Genomic DNA, 19,377 nt, shown 5'->3' with positions numbered 1-19,377 from the left:
GTATAACTTCACCTAAAGTACATTACCTAAAGAGGTACTCTTTTTTTTTTCCTTTATGGGATAGCCTGGTCTTTCAAACACACAGCAGATAGCAAAACAAAAGAGATTAGGAACAATTTAAAATCTCTTAAATTTACGTAATTTTTATTAATCCTCTATCATGCAAGTTCAATTGATGGGAAAGAGGCACACATGTTGGTTTAAGCACATGGAATATGTGTTGCTAGATTAGGGGTTTTTGTCCAGAGGTCATACTTGTCAGCAAGAGAATCATGATTGGAATATTGATTATGTAAACTACAGTCTAATGAACTATTTTTCTAGGAGGTTGGAAATAACTCTTACTTGCTATCAAAATGTCTGTCTCAGGAGGCACCATAAGGCATGTTAAATAGTTTGATTTTACAAATAACTTCCTGTTTCTTTTTTTTTCCTCTGATGGTAGACATGCAAATTTTGCAATTTGTTCAGACTGTGTAATATTTTGAAAAGTTTTGAATGCTGGCTGCAGTAGTTTTGTGGATTCTAGGAACCAAACAAATATCTCAGTCAGACATGAAAACGTTTGGGTTTTTTTTTTTTTAATATGGGTCATTTTTTTGATCCACAGAAGCTTTTTCTTTCTGCAAAATCCTGAAATACTAAATTCTTAAACAAACTTTTTGGGGGGCATTTTTAAAGTTTATGCAAAACTATTAAAGGATTCTAGTCCTCTGTGTTAAACTCTATAGAGTGGAAATTAATCTTTCTATAGTTGTGGGCAAATATATTGTATCAGAAGCATTGAAACTTGTCCTGATGCCTTGGAGAGTGCAAAGAGGTTTCTCAGTCTGCAGTCAGGGGGAAAGATGTATTCTTTTTCTGAGGCTCTGGTGTGGGTTCAGACATCAGCGACAGGTTCTCAATAGCGCATCTGTGTTAAGACCTGAGGCAGGCATCTCTATGCTTGTAGGTTTCTTGTGGCAATGAAATTAGGGCATGCTCAATCTTTTTCATGTTATAAATCATAGTCTGTTCATTTGAAATTTCTTTTGCATTTTCCTGTAGCACTGATCTTCTTAATTTTGTTGATAAAAGCCATATCTAAAAAGTATTATATTTCTAAATAGCAGATCAGATCACTCATTAAGTCTTATATATTAAAATTTCACTCAAGAAGGCCTAATAGAAGTAAAAGTAGGTAGTTCTTGTAAAAGGTAGAAATGGAAATGACCAAAAGATCTGCAGACTAAATTTTCACAAAAAATAATCACAATCTGCATTAATTCTTCAGCTGCAGGTTGAGTGGGCAAGATGAAAATTAGTGAGTGGGAATGCCTTGTACTGTGAGCAGAAGGAGATGGTTAATTGCCATTACTAATGAACACTTCGAGATGTTCCAAACTTCAGCTTTGTTTTATGCTGCAGTGTAAAAAGTTACTCGATATGTGGAGTGAACTGATAGTTTTAATCAGTCAAACAGGCATGATTTTGGCCTCTTAGGTCCTTCCTGAGCTCATGAATACACTTGTTCTTTAAGGAGGGATTATGTTGATATTGAACATCGAGAGAAGTGTGTTGGAACATTAAAGGTTGCTCAGGCAGCTAGAAACAAGTGCAAATGGTTAGGGAGGGAGAAATGTAAAGAATTGGGACCTTTTCAGTTAAAGAGAAAAAAGAAAATAAAGAGGAAGCAAAGTAACAAAAGCAGAACACATACATACAAATCAAAATGTAGTTTTAAACAAGTCTTTTCCTCAAATATAAAGATTTGGTTGAGTCAATTTAAAGTGTTCCACCACAGTAATGTGATGAGTTCCTGAAACTGATTTTTTTTTTTAAATACTGTACTTAATAGTTTATTTATTTTTCTTGGAACAATGCTTTTGTAATCACACATGTATCAAATGTGCACAGAGTAGGAAGTCACACACTTGCTCATGAGCTGATGAAATCAAATTGGAGGGTATTGGTCCAAGGGGATGAAAAACTCATGGTACCATCGGGTTAAAACTGAATGTCTCCCCATTGATGGTATTCACACAGGAATCAAGGGAAATGTGTAGAGGGCATGGTGGAAATTTTTGACATGCTGCTGGCTACTGCTGCTCGGTTTCGCATGATGAACCTTCAAGGGGAGGAATTCGTGTGCCTTAAGTCCATCATCCTGCTCAATTCTGGTAAGTTGTGTGCTTTGCTGTCACTTGGGTAATTGTGGCTGCTTCTGCATGTGGTTGAACACTGCTTGCTGTCCTTAATGGCATTTTCAGTTTGAGACAGCAGCAATGGAAAGGGGTTTTCAACACAGATGCAGGCAGGACCTCCAGGCAGCAGTGGGCGCAGTCAAATCTGTCTGGTGATGTAGATAAGACCTAGTAAATGGATGCAGTGAGTAGATGACACATTGTGTGCAGCTGATGTGGAGAGTGGTCAGAGGAGTACTTTGAACTAGATGTTGGCAGGTCTTAAAACTCTGCTTACAAGACACTGAAGTAGCTGGAACCCCACACATGTCACCCAAAGGCAATGCTTAACTGCAGTGCTCAAGTGATGGCAAAATAAAAGAAAATAAGGGCAAAAATGTGATTGAATTTATCATGGTTTAGTTTATATTATATTATAGGCATCTAAAACTGAAGTAATCACTTTCCACTTCCTTTATAGTTTTTGGCTGTAAATCTCATCCTGAGGTACAATTCAAAAATAGAGGACTAGATAAGAAGTGTAAGGTTATGATGATTTGAATTTTACATTAAATGATTGAAAAAGCAAATTTAACTTCAAACTTGTGACAGAAAACTTCTGTTGCACACCAGAGGACTCTTTTCGGTTTGAAATGAAAAAAACCACTCCAGAAAATTTGTTTTTATATGCAGAAATGAGACCCATGGTATTCTCATAGAAATGATAGACCTCTAATATAATAATGTAGGCACCAAACTAAAAAAATTTAGAGAAAATTCCCTGGTTAGCTCTTACCTGGTGACTAAAGATGCCAGAGTTCCCAATGCTGAGGATTTACCTACTTGTAAAGTTATCCCTGTTGCCTTTGAACTTGTGGGTGGTACCACCCTCTAGAGAAAACAGATGTGGAGAGCTCTGTTTTCGTTTTATCCAGTTGTCTAACAAATCACTTGCCCAAATTGCAGGAAAAAGAAATGTAGGATATTGACATCAAAGGCTAACTGTAAACACAGCAGATGTTGCTTTAGTGATCAGGCACTTTTCTTTATGGAAGCTTGGATGTTGTCTCCTCAACAGAGAAGTCCAAGCAAAATTATGTATTTATACAATCTAATACAAAATGCTTTATGTATGTTCTATGAGATATGAATGTGGTTCAGGTTTTGTTGTGGTTGTAACTAATTGCCAAAAAGTAACATTTTAGGAAAGCAAGTGGCATATTAGGAATGAAGGGCTATTGTCTTATCTTAATTGCCAGGATAAGACAATTCTTATTACTCTTTGACATTTTATTTTCCTTTTATTGCCCTGGTAATTATAACAGAATATTTCCTAGAGTTAAATATTCTTCCTGGAAAGTAATGCTCCTCCAGAATTTTAGCTAATATATTCAAAGCTAATATATTTAAAGTTCTTAAATAAATCTAGAATATGTAATTGATTTATAAAACTTTTGAATTTCAGTTAGAAAAAATGGAAGTGAAAGTTTGAATAAAAGAAATTAGATGTTCATGTCTTGAACATGAAGAATTTAAGTCACGCTCTTGAGAAATTTTGTGCCTATGTTGTATTTAGTGTTGATTCATAAAACAAAATATTTTATTCCAACAAAGCCCTGCCAGGCATCACCAGCTATCCTTCATAAGCACATCTCACTGTGTTAATGGCATTTTTTCGTTACAAGATTCCCCTAAGGAAAAACTTAAAAAAAGGAAAAAAAATTTTAAAAAGCATATATATATATATATATATATATATATAGCAAGTGAAGTCAGTGATAATCAGATGCACATTTCCTTCTGCACATAAGAGAGAGGGGACCACTGTAAACTGAATGTATGTATGGCCACAGAATATATGTCTATATTGAATGCCATTATCTTTATGCATAAAGGTGCATTTCAGTATTTGTATTCCTACAACAAACTAATTTCATAACTAGACAGTGGGAATGTGGATACAAGTTTCTGACTGTCAGACTCTCGAGATGCTCAAATTAAGAGGCATTTGACTGCAATACAGAGATAGTAGCGTAAATTGGGGTATGTGTAAGAGTTGTGTAAGTGTTTGGCATAGATCATCTAAAATGTCTTCTGGAGATGCTTTACTTTACAGAATGTAGCCAACCTCCTTACATAAAGTGTTGGACAGATATGAAACATTGTATGCTCTGAAGCATTTGTGAGATAGCTGAGTTGGTTAATCCAAGGAAAGAGAAGGTAAAGGAGGGTCTTACTGCAGCACTCAGACAGCTGATGAACAGCTGGAGTCAGGGCCAGACCCTTCTCAGAGGTGCAAGAGGAAAGGACAATCTGCAATGGAGACAAACCACAGTGAGGGAGATCCTGACCAGTTAAACAGAACAAAAAATCTACCCAGTGAGAAGTTTAGCACTGGAACAGGTTAGCCAGAAAGATGTAGGATCTCAATCCTTGCAAATAATCAGAACTCAGGACAAAGCTCTGGGCAGCTTGTTCTAACTCTGAAGTTACCACTATTTGAGCAAGAGGATGAACTAGATGACCTCCAAATCTACCCTAACCTGGTTTCTTTCTGTGAGTACATATGTAAATATTCACAAATCTTCTACTAAAGAAACAGCAGATAAACACACAATGAATTTTTGGCTTATTATGCTGTCTGCATTATATATGCATGTGATTAAACTAGCAGATCTCAAAATGGTTTAAACAAGTGGATTAATTAAACAAATAGGACTGATTATGCACATCTCATGTGTAAAAGCAGTCCACATTTGCATTCTAAATCTTTATATGGATTTAATTCAGTGAGTGTACACAAATATTTCTTTATTAAGTCCTTGGACATCTGGAAGTCTCTTCACATGAAGTAGTGTTGTTTATTGCTTTTGTTGGACCTTTCTGATTTTGCAACATCTTGCAAGGCTGTTTAATATCTTTACACTCCTTTTCCATGTGGTTTTGGACAAAACACAAATTTTTTTTAATTTTTTTTTTTTTTAGATTTGCTCAGTTCATGTAGAAAGGATGGAAGGTTTTGCTTGTAAACCAAGGTAGATGCTTCCACATTTTTCCTGAGATTTTAAGGTGACAACATGTCTGTAACAACAAGGACATAATTGTGTCCATCTATATAGCAAACCTAAAGGTCCCCCTCTAAAGCTGCAGGAATAAATCTTTTGACTAAAAAGCAAAGTAGTGTTTTTGAAAACCACATTCAGCTATTACTTAACATTGGAAAATAAGTATTAGAATCATGAAAGGGCAACATGATGCCAGATGTTTTACTTTTGAGTGTATCAGAGAAGAGGAATGGTGCTATGTGGCAAAGCAACAGGCTTTCATTTTGGACATGAAGATGTAGGTCACATCTGCCTTAGCAGCTGATTTACCTAATTAGTTAGCTGGTTAGTCCACAGAGCTGGAAAGATTTTGCTGATTTGATGAACACAGGAGACCTCCTGATACAATTGTTCCACGTGACTGCTTGTGATTCTTTTCTCCTGATGTTTTTCAGTTCCTGATAAATTGTGCTTATTTATTTCTTTATTTTGCGGGCTGGATGATTCCAGGAGTGCATGGTACAGAGATGAATTTCCTCATACTTCAGCCTGTCTTGCTGCAGCTTCAGAGCAATTGGGTGTAGTGGAATACTACAGAGCAATTGGGTGTTGTTCTGTGAGCCTGAACTCTAAATGTAAAAAAATACTTTAAACTGGGGTTTATTGTGACAGAAAAGATTTTGAGGACATTCTCTTCTACAGTAACATGCAATGAATATATAATTATATATGGTGAGAGATATATAATTCTATCAGTGTATGCCAAGGGCTGGCATGGTAGCACTGCAGCCCCCGAGGGATCCTGTTCTGGTATGCGTTATGGGCATGAACCAACAGGCTTTGCTTGCTTGTGGGGTGGTGCTTTCTCTGTTCTTGTGCCTGTTAGGTTTTACAACACTGACTTACAGAAAGAGCTGGAAATCTACCTGGTAGCTATTGAATTTAGGCTTGGAAAGGCCTTGGAGACTGTTAAATTTCACTTTGCTAAGGCAATTTTCTGCACCCTCATTTGAAAGCTCTGCTTACATGTGTATGAGTATGTGATAGCCAGCATTTTTTTTTGGGGCAATCTCTGGTCAATGGCCTGGGGCAGGAGCAATCACTGTGAGGCTGTAGAAAGGAAAACTGAACATAATTTTCCTTGGCAGTTATTGACTGGCAGTTGCCTGAATTCTCTACTGTTATTGGGGAGTGCTTTTTTGATTTACAGTTTTTAATAGCTTCTAGACTAGACCTAGGTGAGAAAAAATTCCTCCCAAAAATTCTTTTATTTTACTAGTGTCAGTAATATGAAGCTATGGGGTATTGCTGCAAGAGCACAATAGTTTCCTGTGGCTGAAGTAAACTCCTCTGGAGGCACTGTGCATTTATGAGATTAATATTTCCTTCTAGTGGATTGTGCTCTGCCAGTGATATTTTAGAATCTTGCCCCTACAGGTATATGTTAAGCTATCAAGCCTTGTATTGTCAATAGGCATATGTGAGGGTGTTCAGAGTCAGCTGAGAAAGATTCAGCTGAGAAAAGCTCAAGGACCAGTTTCTGTTTATGGATTTCAGTAAAAATAATAATAATAATAGCTATGAAAAGCCATGTGAGAAAAGAGGCCACTGTACTATCTATCTATATCAAATTTGAAGCAACACCTATTACCAAATTAAGAACCCTGACTGATAATTTTCAGCAGTTGAACTATGTTGGAGTTATCCTTTTAAAATAGTTTTCTTGCTTACTCTTTCCCAGAGACACTCACATTCACAAACATTTACATTTCTTTTTAGCAGAGAAGAAAAAAAATCATAAAAACTTCTTGCAGGTTACAGTAGTTCTAGGTGTCAGGTCCTCGAAGTACCCAGATGATGTGAGGAGATGAGGGAGGCCAAGATGTTAAAAAAATCTCAGCTCCCTGACTGCTCAGATGCACAGCAAAGTATCTTCACATCCAGTGGCAGCCCCAAGGCTACAAACAATAAAACCAAGCTGTATCATATATATCTGACAAGCTATAACATATATGCCTGTCTGTGCGTGCATGCTAGTGTCTGTATGACTTTTATTCTTAATAGCACTAACTGCATTCCATATTCTGCTATATACGATGCTTTAAAGAAAAAAAACCCAAAAAATTATTCCAGAAACCATTTTTTCCCAAGGACAAAATCCAGATCTCTTCTTGGCTCTGTAAGCTGATGCAGAAGGGCCAAAGCACAGGATTTGTCAAGTCTGTTATAGACACAGGACAATGAACACTCTATGATGCAGCCAGTTTGATTGTATTCCTGTATGTACATCTTAAACCCCTGGTGCCTCAGGACCGGATTATGGCAATATGACCTGTGTTAGAGTTATTGGTTCAGTCCCAAAGAGTTAAAAAATGATGCTGAATGCAACAGCTCTCTTTTGGCAGCGCAGTGTTGTTGTGACCTGATTGACGTTGGATGTGTGTTGTTGTCCAGAAAAAAATCAAGATAAAACAGCCCAAAATAGTTTAGACTTTTCCATTTTGAAAGCTGATGTGCTTCATGCTCCCAAGATTTACTTGCAGCAAAAGCTCTTATGCCTGGATTGGAGACTCTTGTAGGTGATGCAGAGGGGCTGTTGGAGAGGGAGTTTTAAGGTGTTTTGTCTTCTGGAAAAATTTTTATCTGGTCCAAACCTTCAGGCTGCTCACTTTGAGCAGTAAGCTATTCAAGACAGCTAAATTTGCACAACCTGATTTGGACACTGTTTTTTAAACAGAGTCAACTTTGCAGGTGAAGGAGTACACTTTCAAGGCTTTTGCTTGGTTGGGAGAATTTCGTTGAGGCAAACATCCATAAACAAGCCCTGGTTTTGTTTGCATGTTTTGTGGTAAGATTATTCAGTTCTAAATTGTCTAGAAAAAATGCTAAAAATCAAATATTAAACAGCAGGGGAAATGGCAAAAGCTGCTGAAACCTTGGGTTGGTTGGTTAGTATTGCAGAGATCTCAAGGGGAACAGCATCTCCTCAAGGTTTCAGAGCCATGAGACCAGGAGAAGAGCACAGCCCACAGGTAGGACTAGCTGCAGGTGTCACCCAGCACCTGGTACAGACCTTGGTGAGACCCAGGCAGGAAAGTGGCATTGTCTTCCTCCTCCTGCTTTTCCCACAATGCCCAAATTCATGCTCCAGTGTCTTTCAGAGCAGTGACATGGCTGCCAAGCAAGAGAGCTGGCACACAGTCAGATCTTGTGGCTTAACACAGCTTAAGAGGCAGCACAGGGCATACCTTAGGCAACTCTGAGTCCATCAAAGTAATTTTTGTCTGTGGTTTGTTTCTTTTCTTTCTGCCTCCTACTCTAGGTGTGTACACTTTTCTTTCCAGCACCTTGAAATCTCTGGAAGAGAAAGACTATATTCACCGTGTCCTGGACAAAATCACAGATACTCTGATCCACTTAATGGCTAAGTCAGGTCTTTCTCTGCAGCAGCAACACAGACGACTGGCTCAGCTCCTCCTCATCCTCTCTCACATCAGACACATGAGGTGAGAGCAAGCACACAGTCAGCATCTCTGTACTGGGCGCATGCAAGAGAGGTATCACAAATGCACATGCACGCTTCTCCTTCATGGATGGGAGGGTAAACTGTGTGAGGGATGCAAATATTTACCCCATTTGTCCCTTCTAGTTGTCTTTTCCTCTGCCTTTTGTTTGATTGTGCTGAGTTTGATAAAAAGGAGTATCTGCTTTTAATCTTGTGTGTCTTGTATCCCATAATCGCCTGGTTTGGAAGGGAATTTAAAGATGATCTACTTCCAACCCTCCAGATATGGGCAGGGACGCCTTCCAGTTAGACCAGGTTGCTCAGAGCGCGGTCCAAGCTGGCCTTGAACATTTCCAGGGATGGGAGACCCACAATTTGCTGGACAACCTCTTCTAGTGCCTCACAACTCTCAGTACAGAATTTCTTCCTAGTACCTAATCTAGACCTGCCCTCTTTCCGTTTGAAGCCATCCTGCCTTGTCCTGTCACTACATGCCTTTGTAAAAAGTCCCTCTCCAGCTCTCTTCTAGGTGCCCTTCAGGTACTGGAAGGCTTGTAAGGAGCCTTCTCTTCTCCAGGCTGAACAACTCCAGTTGTTCAACAACATCTCCAGTTCTCTAAGCCTTTCATCATAGGAGAGGTGCTCCAGCCCTTGGATCACCTTCATGGCCTTGCTCTGAACCTGTTCTAACAGAGTGAGGACCCCAGACCTGGACACAGGTGTATGGAGAGTACTAAGAATATTAATGTAGGAGTAGCCTATCTCTACAAACTTTAGTCTCCTATAAGATTTAATAAAACTTTCACTTCTATGCAGCCACTTCTCACAAGTGTCATGATTGCAATTCACTTTAGAAAAGAGATTTAGGATTATTATGTGAATTGTATGGATGAGGATAAATGCAGAAATACTAAACTCCAGTCTAGAGGACCATTCCTTTTGCTAATCAGAGGTGAGCTGCCTGACACACTATTAGTAATTGCAGCAAATGATTCTCCCAAATTATGTTTTAAGGTAACTGCTCAGTGGATGAGGTGTTATGAGGATAAATTTCTATGAAGATATGCTATAGATTTTATTATTATGAAGCCACAGGAACTGTTGCTACACAGATTTTAATTTTCATCATTTCAGCTAATGAAATTTAAATTAAACACCACATCATAGCTACTAAAGCTGAAACATGCAGATTTCACCTCCTGAACTGATACACAGATCTTTGAGGGAAAGTCAGGGGATGTGTTTTTTTTCACTTGTGTCATTTTATAGAGTTTCTTTGTTCTTGTGTTAATGAACCTTTTTCCCACCCCTCTAAAAATAATTTGTACCATTAAGGAAATTCTAGATGTATAGCAGCCTGCTACATTCTTGACTACAGCAGTCTGCAAAATTCTTTGAAGCTGCTGCTGTCTGCTTACCTGTAGCAGATGTGTACAGCAAATGCACAGCTAATTTGTTTAGTGTAAGACAGGATTTATATGAACCCAACAAATATTATTAGCTGGTAGCTTCCTCCCACATCCCATAGCATATTTGGAAATAACCTTTTTCATCACAACCCGCAGCAACAAAGGAATGGAGCACCTGTACAACATGAAGTGTAAGAACGTAGTTCCACTCTACGATCTCTTGCTGGAGATGCTGGACGCTCACCGGCTGCACGCCCCAGCAGCCAGGAGTGCTGCACCCGTGGAGGAGGAGAACAGAAGCCAGCTGACAACTGCATCAGCTTCATCTCATTCCTTGCAGTCTTTCTATGTAAGCAGCAAAGAAGAGGAGAACATGCAGAATACAATATAAACAGAAGTCAGCATATACAGTGGTATGAGAAACCCAGCAGTGTTCTACCTAGCTCATGCTTCATTTCATCTGCAGTGCCACCTTTGAAAACACTCCAGTGACAACAGACACCAGCATTTTCCATATGAGTGTTTGTCAAGCGCTTGCCTAAATTGATTGCTTATCCTAAATGGAAGACATTTCATTGCCAAGGATAGCCAGCAAGGATTGTCTGGCTAACTTGATTTAAAATTTGCAGTATTTTAATTTAATTTTGCATGTTATTTGGGTAACTAAGCCCTCATCTGAAGCATACATTCATTTTACTATAAATTGATAGACCATACCACCCATGCATATTGGTATCTTCATGAGTGGTGGTCTTTGTTAATATCCATCCAAAATCCTGAACTCATTTAGTCTTTTACTTGCTTGAAACTTTGAAGCAGTTTGGTAGAGATTATGGATGACTTTTTGGGCAGTGTAAAGAGAAAGTTGACTGGCATTTTAGTGTGCCATAGAGAACTGTGAGAGACTGCCTTGGTAGTCTAGTTAGATTCCTGCCTCTTCTTCCTATAGTATAAAGGAACTGCTGTCTGAGAATTGCAGTATTTTACCTCGCTGGCTTACATCACCAGACAACTCCCTTTCAACCTCATTCTGACCTAACTTTTAGGTACTCTTACCATATCCTCTAGATGAATTGCTTTGCATGCATGCTATTTTGTCTGATCCTAGAAAGCTAAATAGTTTTGTTGCCCAAGAGTGTAAGTCCAGGGCAACATGGCAAACAGTGATAACATAGAGAATTACTCTTGAATCAGACCAGATGATTACAAAAATCATCAGGTCTTTAAAAAAGGTCTTCACACACATGCAGGATCCAGCACTATTTACAAAAAATCCCTCCCCCTATCCTGTGCTTTGTTGTGCTACAAAGCAAGGGGGTGAGGATGTCAGTGCCGGACTGGCACAGAAGGGTGGGGTGATCCCATCCCACTCAGCAGAGTGTGGTCTAACTGTGTGTGGGAGGGCTAGTATCACAGTCAGAGCAGCAGGTTTTTCCTTGCCTTGGCATTCTTTGGCTCTTGTTATGGCATGCTTCAAAATCACTGTTAAGAGCCAGCTCACCTGTGACACCAACACTGGGCAATGAGCCTCACACATGGTGTAGACTTTGAGACTGCATGTCCAGAAAGATGAATCTTTCTCCATGCATGTCTGTAGCTCCTAAGGATATTCATAAGGATCAGTTGATTATTCAGACCAACTGTAACTATACAAAAGGTCCACTGACATCAAGAGTTTCAATAAGACGTGAAAAAGACTGATGAACTCCACATGATATACTATCCAAAGTAGGAGTTGGTGCTGCTGTTTGACTGGCTCTATGCTAGAAAATTAAATGTCAGGGAACTTTGCTGGGTACTGGAATGAGATTACTACATATGCCAGGGTTATTTTACTAATGTAATGATAAACTTTGCCTGTGCTGTCTGCACTTCTGACTGACAGGTGCAGACTGGGAGTTAGCACAGACCAGGGACTATTCCAACAGCTGGTTGGAAGAAACCGCCCTACCAATGAGGCTGTTTCCTAGCACATGTGTAGGCTGCTCCACAGCAGGTGGCAACAGTGCTAGTGAAATGGTTTGGGGATGTTTTTACTGTAGTTGAAACCTTTATGTTGATTGGAATATCCTGTAGAAACTCAATATAGGAAACAGTGCAAGTAATGCCATACAGGAGTGCCTATGTCTAATTATGCTCCCTGTCACACAGGCAGAGTCTGTGTGCAGTGAGATCAAGTTTCACAGCAGTTGTGAAGGCAGCAAGGCATAGGACAGGTTTTGTGCTTCAAGTCAAGAATTTAATTCTTAAATGAATGTACATAATGGTGTCTATAATAGTTTAATGTACATATCTGAGGATATGAGCAGTTTGAAAGCCTAAAGCTACATGCTACCAATGTTTGAGAAGATTCCTTGAAAACTGCAAGCCTAAACATGTGAAGCAATCACCGTAAGTTCATAGGCCTTTTCTTGATGCATATTATGGTGTGATTTTTTTCTGAATATGCTGAAGATTTTGTCTTTTTGTGTGTTCAGTAAAAGCATGTGTGTGTGTGTGTATGTGTGTGTGTGCGTGAGCGCTTATTTGGTACCTAAGGGCTTTTTGAAGGCTCCTAAATGCCATGAAAGAAAATAGAAATTTTGGGTTTTTTTAGTAGCTGGTTTTCATATGTGTTAGAAAAAACATGAGTTTACTGAAATGAGTGCAGGCTAAGATCTGAATGGAGCACAGGAATCCCTGTAGTTAAATTCATGTGCTTACACCGTCATCATTTACTTGTAGCCCAGTGTGCATTAGAGCTGCTCTTTAAATACTGTACATGCAACTTGTTGTCTAGGCTAGAACACACAGATCAAGCTCATAAGCTGGAAAACAAACTGGTTTAAATGAATGTCTCCCTTCCTACATCCCAGAATAAGTCATTACATTGATTCAAGTGTAAATTTGACCTGGAGCATAAAAGGTAGTACACAGAGCCCAATTCACAACAGAGGGTCAGATTTGGATGGTACCATAAAGGGAAAGCACCTTTACTCTCATGAGATCTTCCTAGTGAAGATGGAAAAGCATGATTTGAAGTGGTACACAGCAGTCAGAAGGGTATCATAATGTGTCTTGGAATATACAGAATAATATCAGTCAGCTCACAATAATTATGAATTCTTTCCTGGGTTCAGGCCTTGCAAGGAAGCAATTTAGCTTTCATCCAGTCCTCTCATGTTTGTGGTGGCAACAGTGAAGGGCAACCTAGAAAGAGTGATTCCCAGTAATATATTAATTTACCTCGGGGCAGATTTAGGATCCATGTCATTAACTTTTTATTGAAGCAGCACCTTAATGAATATAGTAACATTCCCAGAGTTATCTATAAAGATGGCCCCCATATCGGACAGATGAATGTAGCTATTCAATTGATTAAATAAAGTCAATGATACAAAAATCACTTTTTTCATATGTAATTCTGAATGATGCTCTCATGTATGCAAACAATTGTGCCTGACATTTGGTAATTGTTATTTCAAAAGATGCTATTTTATGTGTGTGTATGTATATATACATATATACTTTATATTTGCAGCTGACAAACCAGTACTACCTGAATATCTGGTGCTGGATATTACATAAAATATATAGCATGTAAAAAAAATGAAAGAAAACTTTTCAAGGCAGCTAATTATGCTTTTACCAAAACATTCATAGTGATGTCTCTGGACAGTTAACAAAATAATTATTTTGTAACGTTTATACATGGATTTTTTTAAAAAAACAAAAACATCAAAAAACAAAGAAACCCTCTAGAAACATAGGCAATGTAATACCAGCACAAGGCAAACATAAATAGACCAGATGAATTTGCTTTGCTTGAGAACATGGTTGTTACTGAAATATTGCAAAAAACTTGGGAGGTAGAAGAGGAGATAGGGAGATGTGTAGCACTTAGTGGTGTCAGAATATGCGGTGTTTGAATACATGAAAGCTACTCTGGTTTATAGTGGTTTGAGCCATGTCTCAATGTTGCAGACTTTGTCTCAGGTAAAACTCCCAGTTGGGATAGTAAGATTTGTACTCGGGTAAAATAGTTTAATGAAAGTTTATTGGTGTGTGTTGTGAAAAATTTACTATTATGTTTCAGTGACATCACTTGATGATTTTTCTCCTTCTCTACAATGAGGGGTTTAAAAGTGTAATTAAAGAAATAATCCAAACTGAGCTCCTAGGGATATTGCAAGGACTGTCAGCAGATCACTGGACGTTGAGTTGCAAAAAAGCAAGCAAAAAAACCCCAAACCAACCCCTTCATATGAATCAGTATTTGTACTGGAGCCTCCATCCATTTCAGTTGATGGCAACTAATTCCTTAAGACCTGTGCCAAATGCTTAAAAATAAGCAAACTACCAACAAAATAAAAATTCTGCCTCAGTAGGTCTTTAGTCTTATTACAGACTTAGTAAGAACATGACAAGCCCCTCTTGTGTACATAATTTCCTGCTTTAAAATTAGAGTGCAACTCAACCTACAGATAATGGGTTTTGTATATGAGGCATTCTCAGCTGAATTTGTGTGAAGTGCATTTCTTACTTTGGATAAAGAGATTGATGTTTTCAATGCTATCTACAACGGTGATATGGCTTTACAGATAGAAAGTCAACATATGTGATAGAAGGGTGATGTTAACAATGGTATCCTAATACAAACCAATCTTTGCTGTGACCTGAAAGTGTAGCATAATATCAAATTGATCTGAGAGTTTAAAATTAATGTTTTCCCAATATTAATGTCCTACCCTTTCTACTCACAGTTCTCTTTCATCCTTCAAATGTAGGTAGCCTTATATTCTGAAGGTTGTTTTCAAAGTGATTGTTGCCCATAAAGGGTATTTGGTTTTGCACTGTGTTAGAGACGTATTAAATTCCTTTGCATTCAAATGTGCCTAAAGAAAATAAATAAACAAAAATTTAGAAAAAAAATATATGCTGCCATATTGCAAATTAGAAAATTCTGCAATCCTGTGTGCCTATGATTAGAAGTCTGTTTCTTCAGAAAGTGCCCGTTGAAAAAGGAAGGGATAGACTGCTGGTCACAAGACTTGCATTATCAAGCCACTTTATGTATTACCTTATTGTATGTACTATGAAACCAATGCTTTTGTGTGCACTATGTAGTCTGTCAATGCAAAGTCCTTTCTTTGTTATAGGCTCAGCTGTCATAATGTATTTGTTGAAGTATTCTGTTCTTTCACTGATGCATATGAAATTATTGATGTCTTTGGTTTTGGTGAGGTATATTTTTCTTTGTTTTGCACCTAAAAAAGTCTAAATAAAAAATCTGGTAGGCTACCTGATTGGTGCAAGATTTTTATCAATGTATTTGATGTTGAAAATAAAGAATTAATCAGAACACATTGTTTAATTTTGTTATATTTTGCATGTTTTAAAAATATGCTTCTCTGCTCATTGTTTTCCATTAGGCAGCAAAATGGTACACTGTTTTTGGAAGAATTAGAATGTGCCTGTTTCTGTGCATCTAAATGAAAGTTAAAACTGTTTCTTAGTTTCTTCACTTTCCCTGTAAAGAATCAGAGACTCCATAACTAGAGTCAAAAACAAGCTAAGTATAGTCTCTAGTAATCCTAATGACACCAGGGAAGTTAGCTAAGAACCTATTACTTTATGTGCTTTAATGTTCTTAGTATTTTGGTTACATTCCTTATTTTGGCTTGTGAAATAGGTTATGGCATAAGAGAAAAATTGTTTTAATTTAGCCTTCTATAGTTGGCTGCCACTTACCATGAGCTAGCTTACATCAAGGTAAATAGTACTCCTTTCCCAAGTGAAACTAGTCCTCAGGAAAAAAAAAAATTGCCTTGACTAAGCCATCAGGAAGGGATGAAGTGAAATGAAAGATACTTTTATTGATATAAGACCACTTTGAACTCAACTCTATTCTGTATAACAATCTCAAAGTCATATTTGGTGTTTGCAAAGAATCAAACCAGTAATCTATAGCATTTGCATAAATACTGACATACTTCAATACTTGTGGTATGTATATTTATCAGTAACATGGAGAGAATATGGTCCCTATTATTTTTTAATCTATTTTCTGTGCCTTGCTGGTTCAACATAGGACTATTGGCTCCTAGGTTCTTTTCTTATATGAATATAATTGTAAAAGCTCTTTGTTCTTATGGGATGTTTCATTGTACTTAACTTAAAAAGAAAAAAATTATAAGATGGTTACCTTGATTCCAAGTATCTTCTCCATGATGAAGACAAGACAGGCAATATACTTTGTTCATGCAAAACCTCACCTTATTTGTTTGTTAGAAGCAAATAACCTATTCAGACTCTAAAAGAATGCTGGAGACTGTTGGGATTTTTAAGTGCTGAGTAGAACTGGACAATGGTTCCAAATAATGTGATTGTTTTGCAATACATTTCCATAACAAAGAACTTGACTGCAAGTTGCCTCTTTGGCCACAAAGGCCACATCAGAGTAATAGGAACTAATTGCACATGCACATGTGCTCATAATAAAGTAATTCTCAATTCTGATTCAAAATATGACACCATTTCATTTTAACTACAGGACCAAATGAGCACTTACAGTTCATGGTGAAATGGCTTAAGAAGACAGTTGCTACATAATACTAAACTTAGAGACTTAACCTAAAAAAAAGCAGCTAGATCGGAGAATATTCCTGCAAAATCAAAAATATTGCACTCCTAAATGAAAAAGTACACAGATAAAGTTAAAACTTACTTACCTCTGCAAAAATGGTAACAATTTGAATGAGGAAAGGATTGCACACTGCCTGAGGTTAGGCATTCTTTTGCCCATCTCTTTCTGCAGCATGACACGACAACCCAGCATCACAGTGCAGTGAGCTAGGAATATGTCGCTGGAGACTGTCTAGTCCAACTCCTGGCTCAGAACTGGATCATCTAAAGAAGACTGCTCAGGGCCATGCCCAGCTGAATGTTGAATAGCCACAAAAGGAGATTCAACTCTCTGGGCACCCTTTTCCGGCATTTGACGATCTTCATGTTATAAAATACTTTGCCTGTGCTCAGATGGAATTTCATGTGATTAAATTTGCACCCCTTGCTTCTTGCCCTGCCAATCAGAACAACTGAAAAGAGTCTGTCTCCCTCACTTTCACGCCCTCCCATGATGTGTTGTCTGTGATGGGAGAAGGTGATGAGATGTCACCTTGCTCAGACACCCAGAACCCACCAGGAAGAAAAAAGAATACCTCTGCAGCCAGGCAGGACGCACTTCAATAGTCAGGAGCCATCTGGGACTTCCCAATTTCTTGCATCTGTTGGGTCAAGAAGTTTGAAAAATGATACAGGAAGGACATTCCTTTCTATTTCATTGCAGAGCTTTTGCAGGTAAAACTCCTGAGTCCATCACCCTCGCTTCCCTCACTTGCACACTCAACACCTTACAGAGCAGCTCCCCCACGGGATCCTATACAGATGCACACAGCTGGACACATTGGCATCCCCCACACCCCTTCTTTCTCTTTTTACTGACATGTAAGTGACACCTGTCTTTTTCCAGCATATTTTATTCTATTTAACTAATTAGAAAGGTAAGACATAATTAAGGCATAATCAACATATTTGACTGCCTTTCTTTTCTGTTAGTTCAGGCAATCCTCATAATGCCATGATAACAGCTTCTTCATGGGCTAAAGTCTGGGTGTTCTTAGTCAGTGGGACACCCTCCCTTATTAAAAGCCTTTTGGCCATGCTTATTTCCCAAAACGAAATGATAGATTTAAATTTTTTTTTCCTATCCTGATACTGCAACATTAAAAGCCCCATGAAACAGCTGTTACTTAGGCTGGAAAAGCTTTATATTGCCTTCCTCTGAATTACACTGCTTGTCTCCACCACCTACACAGTGAAGAGGAGAGGAAAATCCAAACATGTAAAATAGCACTCATCAGAGTGCTCACATAGAAAGAATGCCCAAGGAAGGGCACTGCATACGTGTTTTTTCTTATCCCCAGCCAGGCTCCAATTACTACCATTCACCGCAGTATCCCACAGACACAAAGGCTCAAGTGTAAAAATGGTCATGAAGTCTTCAGGAAAATTGACTATCAAAATAATAACATTTGGCACTTATCTCAGCAGGAACAAGGCTAACTAGCCCTCATGTCCCTTTAAGAACTTTGTGCTGCAGTATTTAGGTGTCATTCTGCTAATGTCTTCATTTCTGCTGGCATACAGGTGATATGAAATTTATCTCCTGCTGTCTTCCATTCCTACACATTTGTGCATAACTTCAGAATGCTACCATTTTAAACAGATGAAAAATGTGCATGTGAGGAAAGGATGTGTTTTCAGGCATTTTTAGCCAGACTTTGCAACACTTTTGGGACCAAGGTATTTAGCTTCTCTACAGAAAAAGATTGAATGCTGCTGTCTAAGACAAAAAAGAATCTGACAAGAAGCAAATCTTTATATTTTTCACTCACCTCTTCAAAACCTGTGTCATCTATGGAAAGATGAACAAGTATGTTATACTCTAGAGATGAGCAAAAAGTGCTGTCCATTTTGTGGTAAGAGTCAGAGCACATAAAAGCTTGAAAGTTTAACTATTCGTAGGAAAGCAGGAAAGATTGAATTCCAGTCTGCCCTTATAGGATTAATTTTTGCTTACATTAAATCTGAAAATAGGAAAAGAAACTACAGCTCAAAAATGTCTTCTTTCTTTTTATCTGTTATCTATCTATCTATCTTTCTATCTATCTATCTATCTATCTATCTATCTATCTATCTATCTATCTATCTATCTATCTATCTACCAACCATCCGTCTATCTATCACCTATGTATCTGTCTCAACCAAACAGCATCATGTTTTCTTCCAGTACTTTTTTCTCCCCTTGCCCCCATAGTCTTCATACCTGCCAGCACCATGCTTCAAGTTTAGCAAAGGGGTCAAAAACACAACCATGTTTTAATCTGCAGCTCTATGGTCAGGAGAGCTTACCAGACAATTTCTGAATTGTTTATAAAAAAAACCCTAAAGCCATGAATGTCCCACTTCTTGGATAGCCTTGTGAGCACTTATATAAAAAAGTGGATTCTGGTAGGTTTAATTCCAGCTGTTTTTTAAAACATCCTTTCTAAAAACAAAGGAATGGAAAAACCCACAATTTCAACATCCATAACAGCAGTCTCCCAGGAATTACAACATGCCAGAAAACAAAAATTGGCCTGATTTGAGTAACCTGTCTGCAAGCTACATCCACATCTGCCTGATCCCTGGCCAGTAGAGCTCTCTGGTGCACCTCT

At 38.2% G+C, this 19,377-nt stretch overlaps 1 protein-coding gene across 2 annotated transcripts in view; it reads left to right on the top strand.

Moving 5' to 3' along the window:
- The window catches only part of ESR1 (estrogen receptor 1), a 174,694-nt gene extending 163,310 nt beyond the window's left edge, over window positions 1-11,384 (top strand). Inside the window, exons 7-9 of one of the 2 annotated variants that reach the window (XM_030945035.1) lie at window positions 2,026-2,159; window positions 8,529-8,712; window positions 10,277-11,384. In XM_030945035.1, coding sequence (XP_030800895.1) covers window positions 2,026-2,159; window positions 8,529-8,712; window positions 10,277-10,511 — 553 coding nt within the window. In that variant the 3' untranslated portion in view covers window positions 10,512-11,384. The remainder of the gene's footprint in view (window positions 1-2,025; window positions 2,160-8,528; window positions 8,713-10,276) is intronic. The other variant, XM_030945036.1, reaches the window with a different exon arrangement.
- The last annotated feature ends 7,993 nt before the right edge of the window (window positions 11,385-19,377 follow it).

Source organism: Camarhynchus parvulus, chromosome 3, assembly GCF_901933205.1.
Source record: "Camarhynchus parvulus chromosome 3, STF_HiC, whole genome shotgun sequence".
Taxonomy (NCBI): Eukaryota; Metazoa; Chordata; class Aves; order Passeriformes; family Thraupidae; genus Camarhynchus; species Camarhynchus parvulus.
Note: the sequence above shows the minus strand (reverse complement) of the source record. Positions and strands in the feature narration are given on the sequence as shown.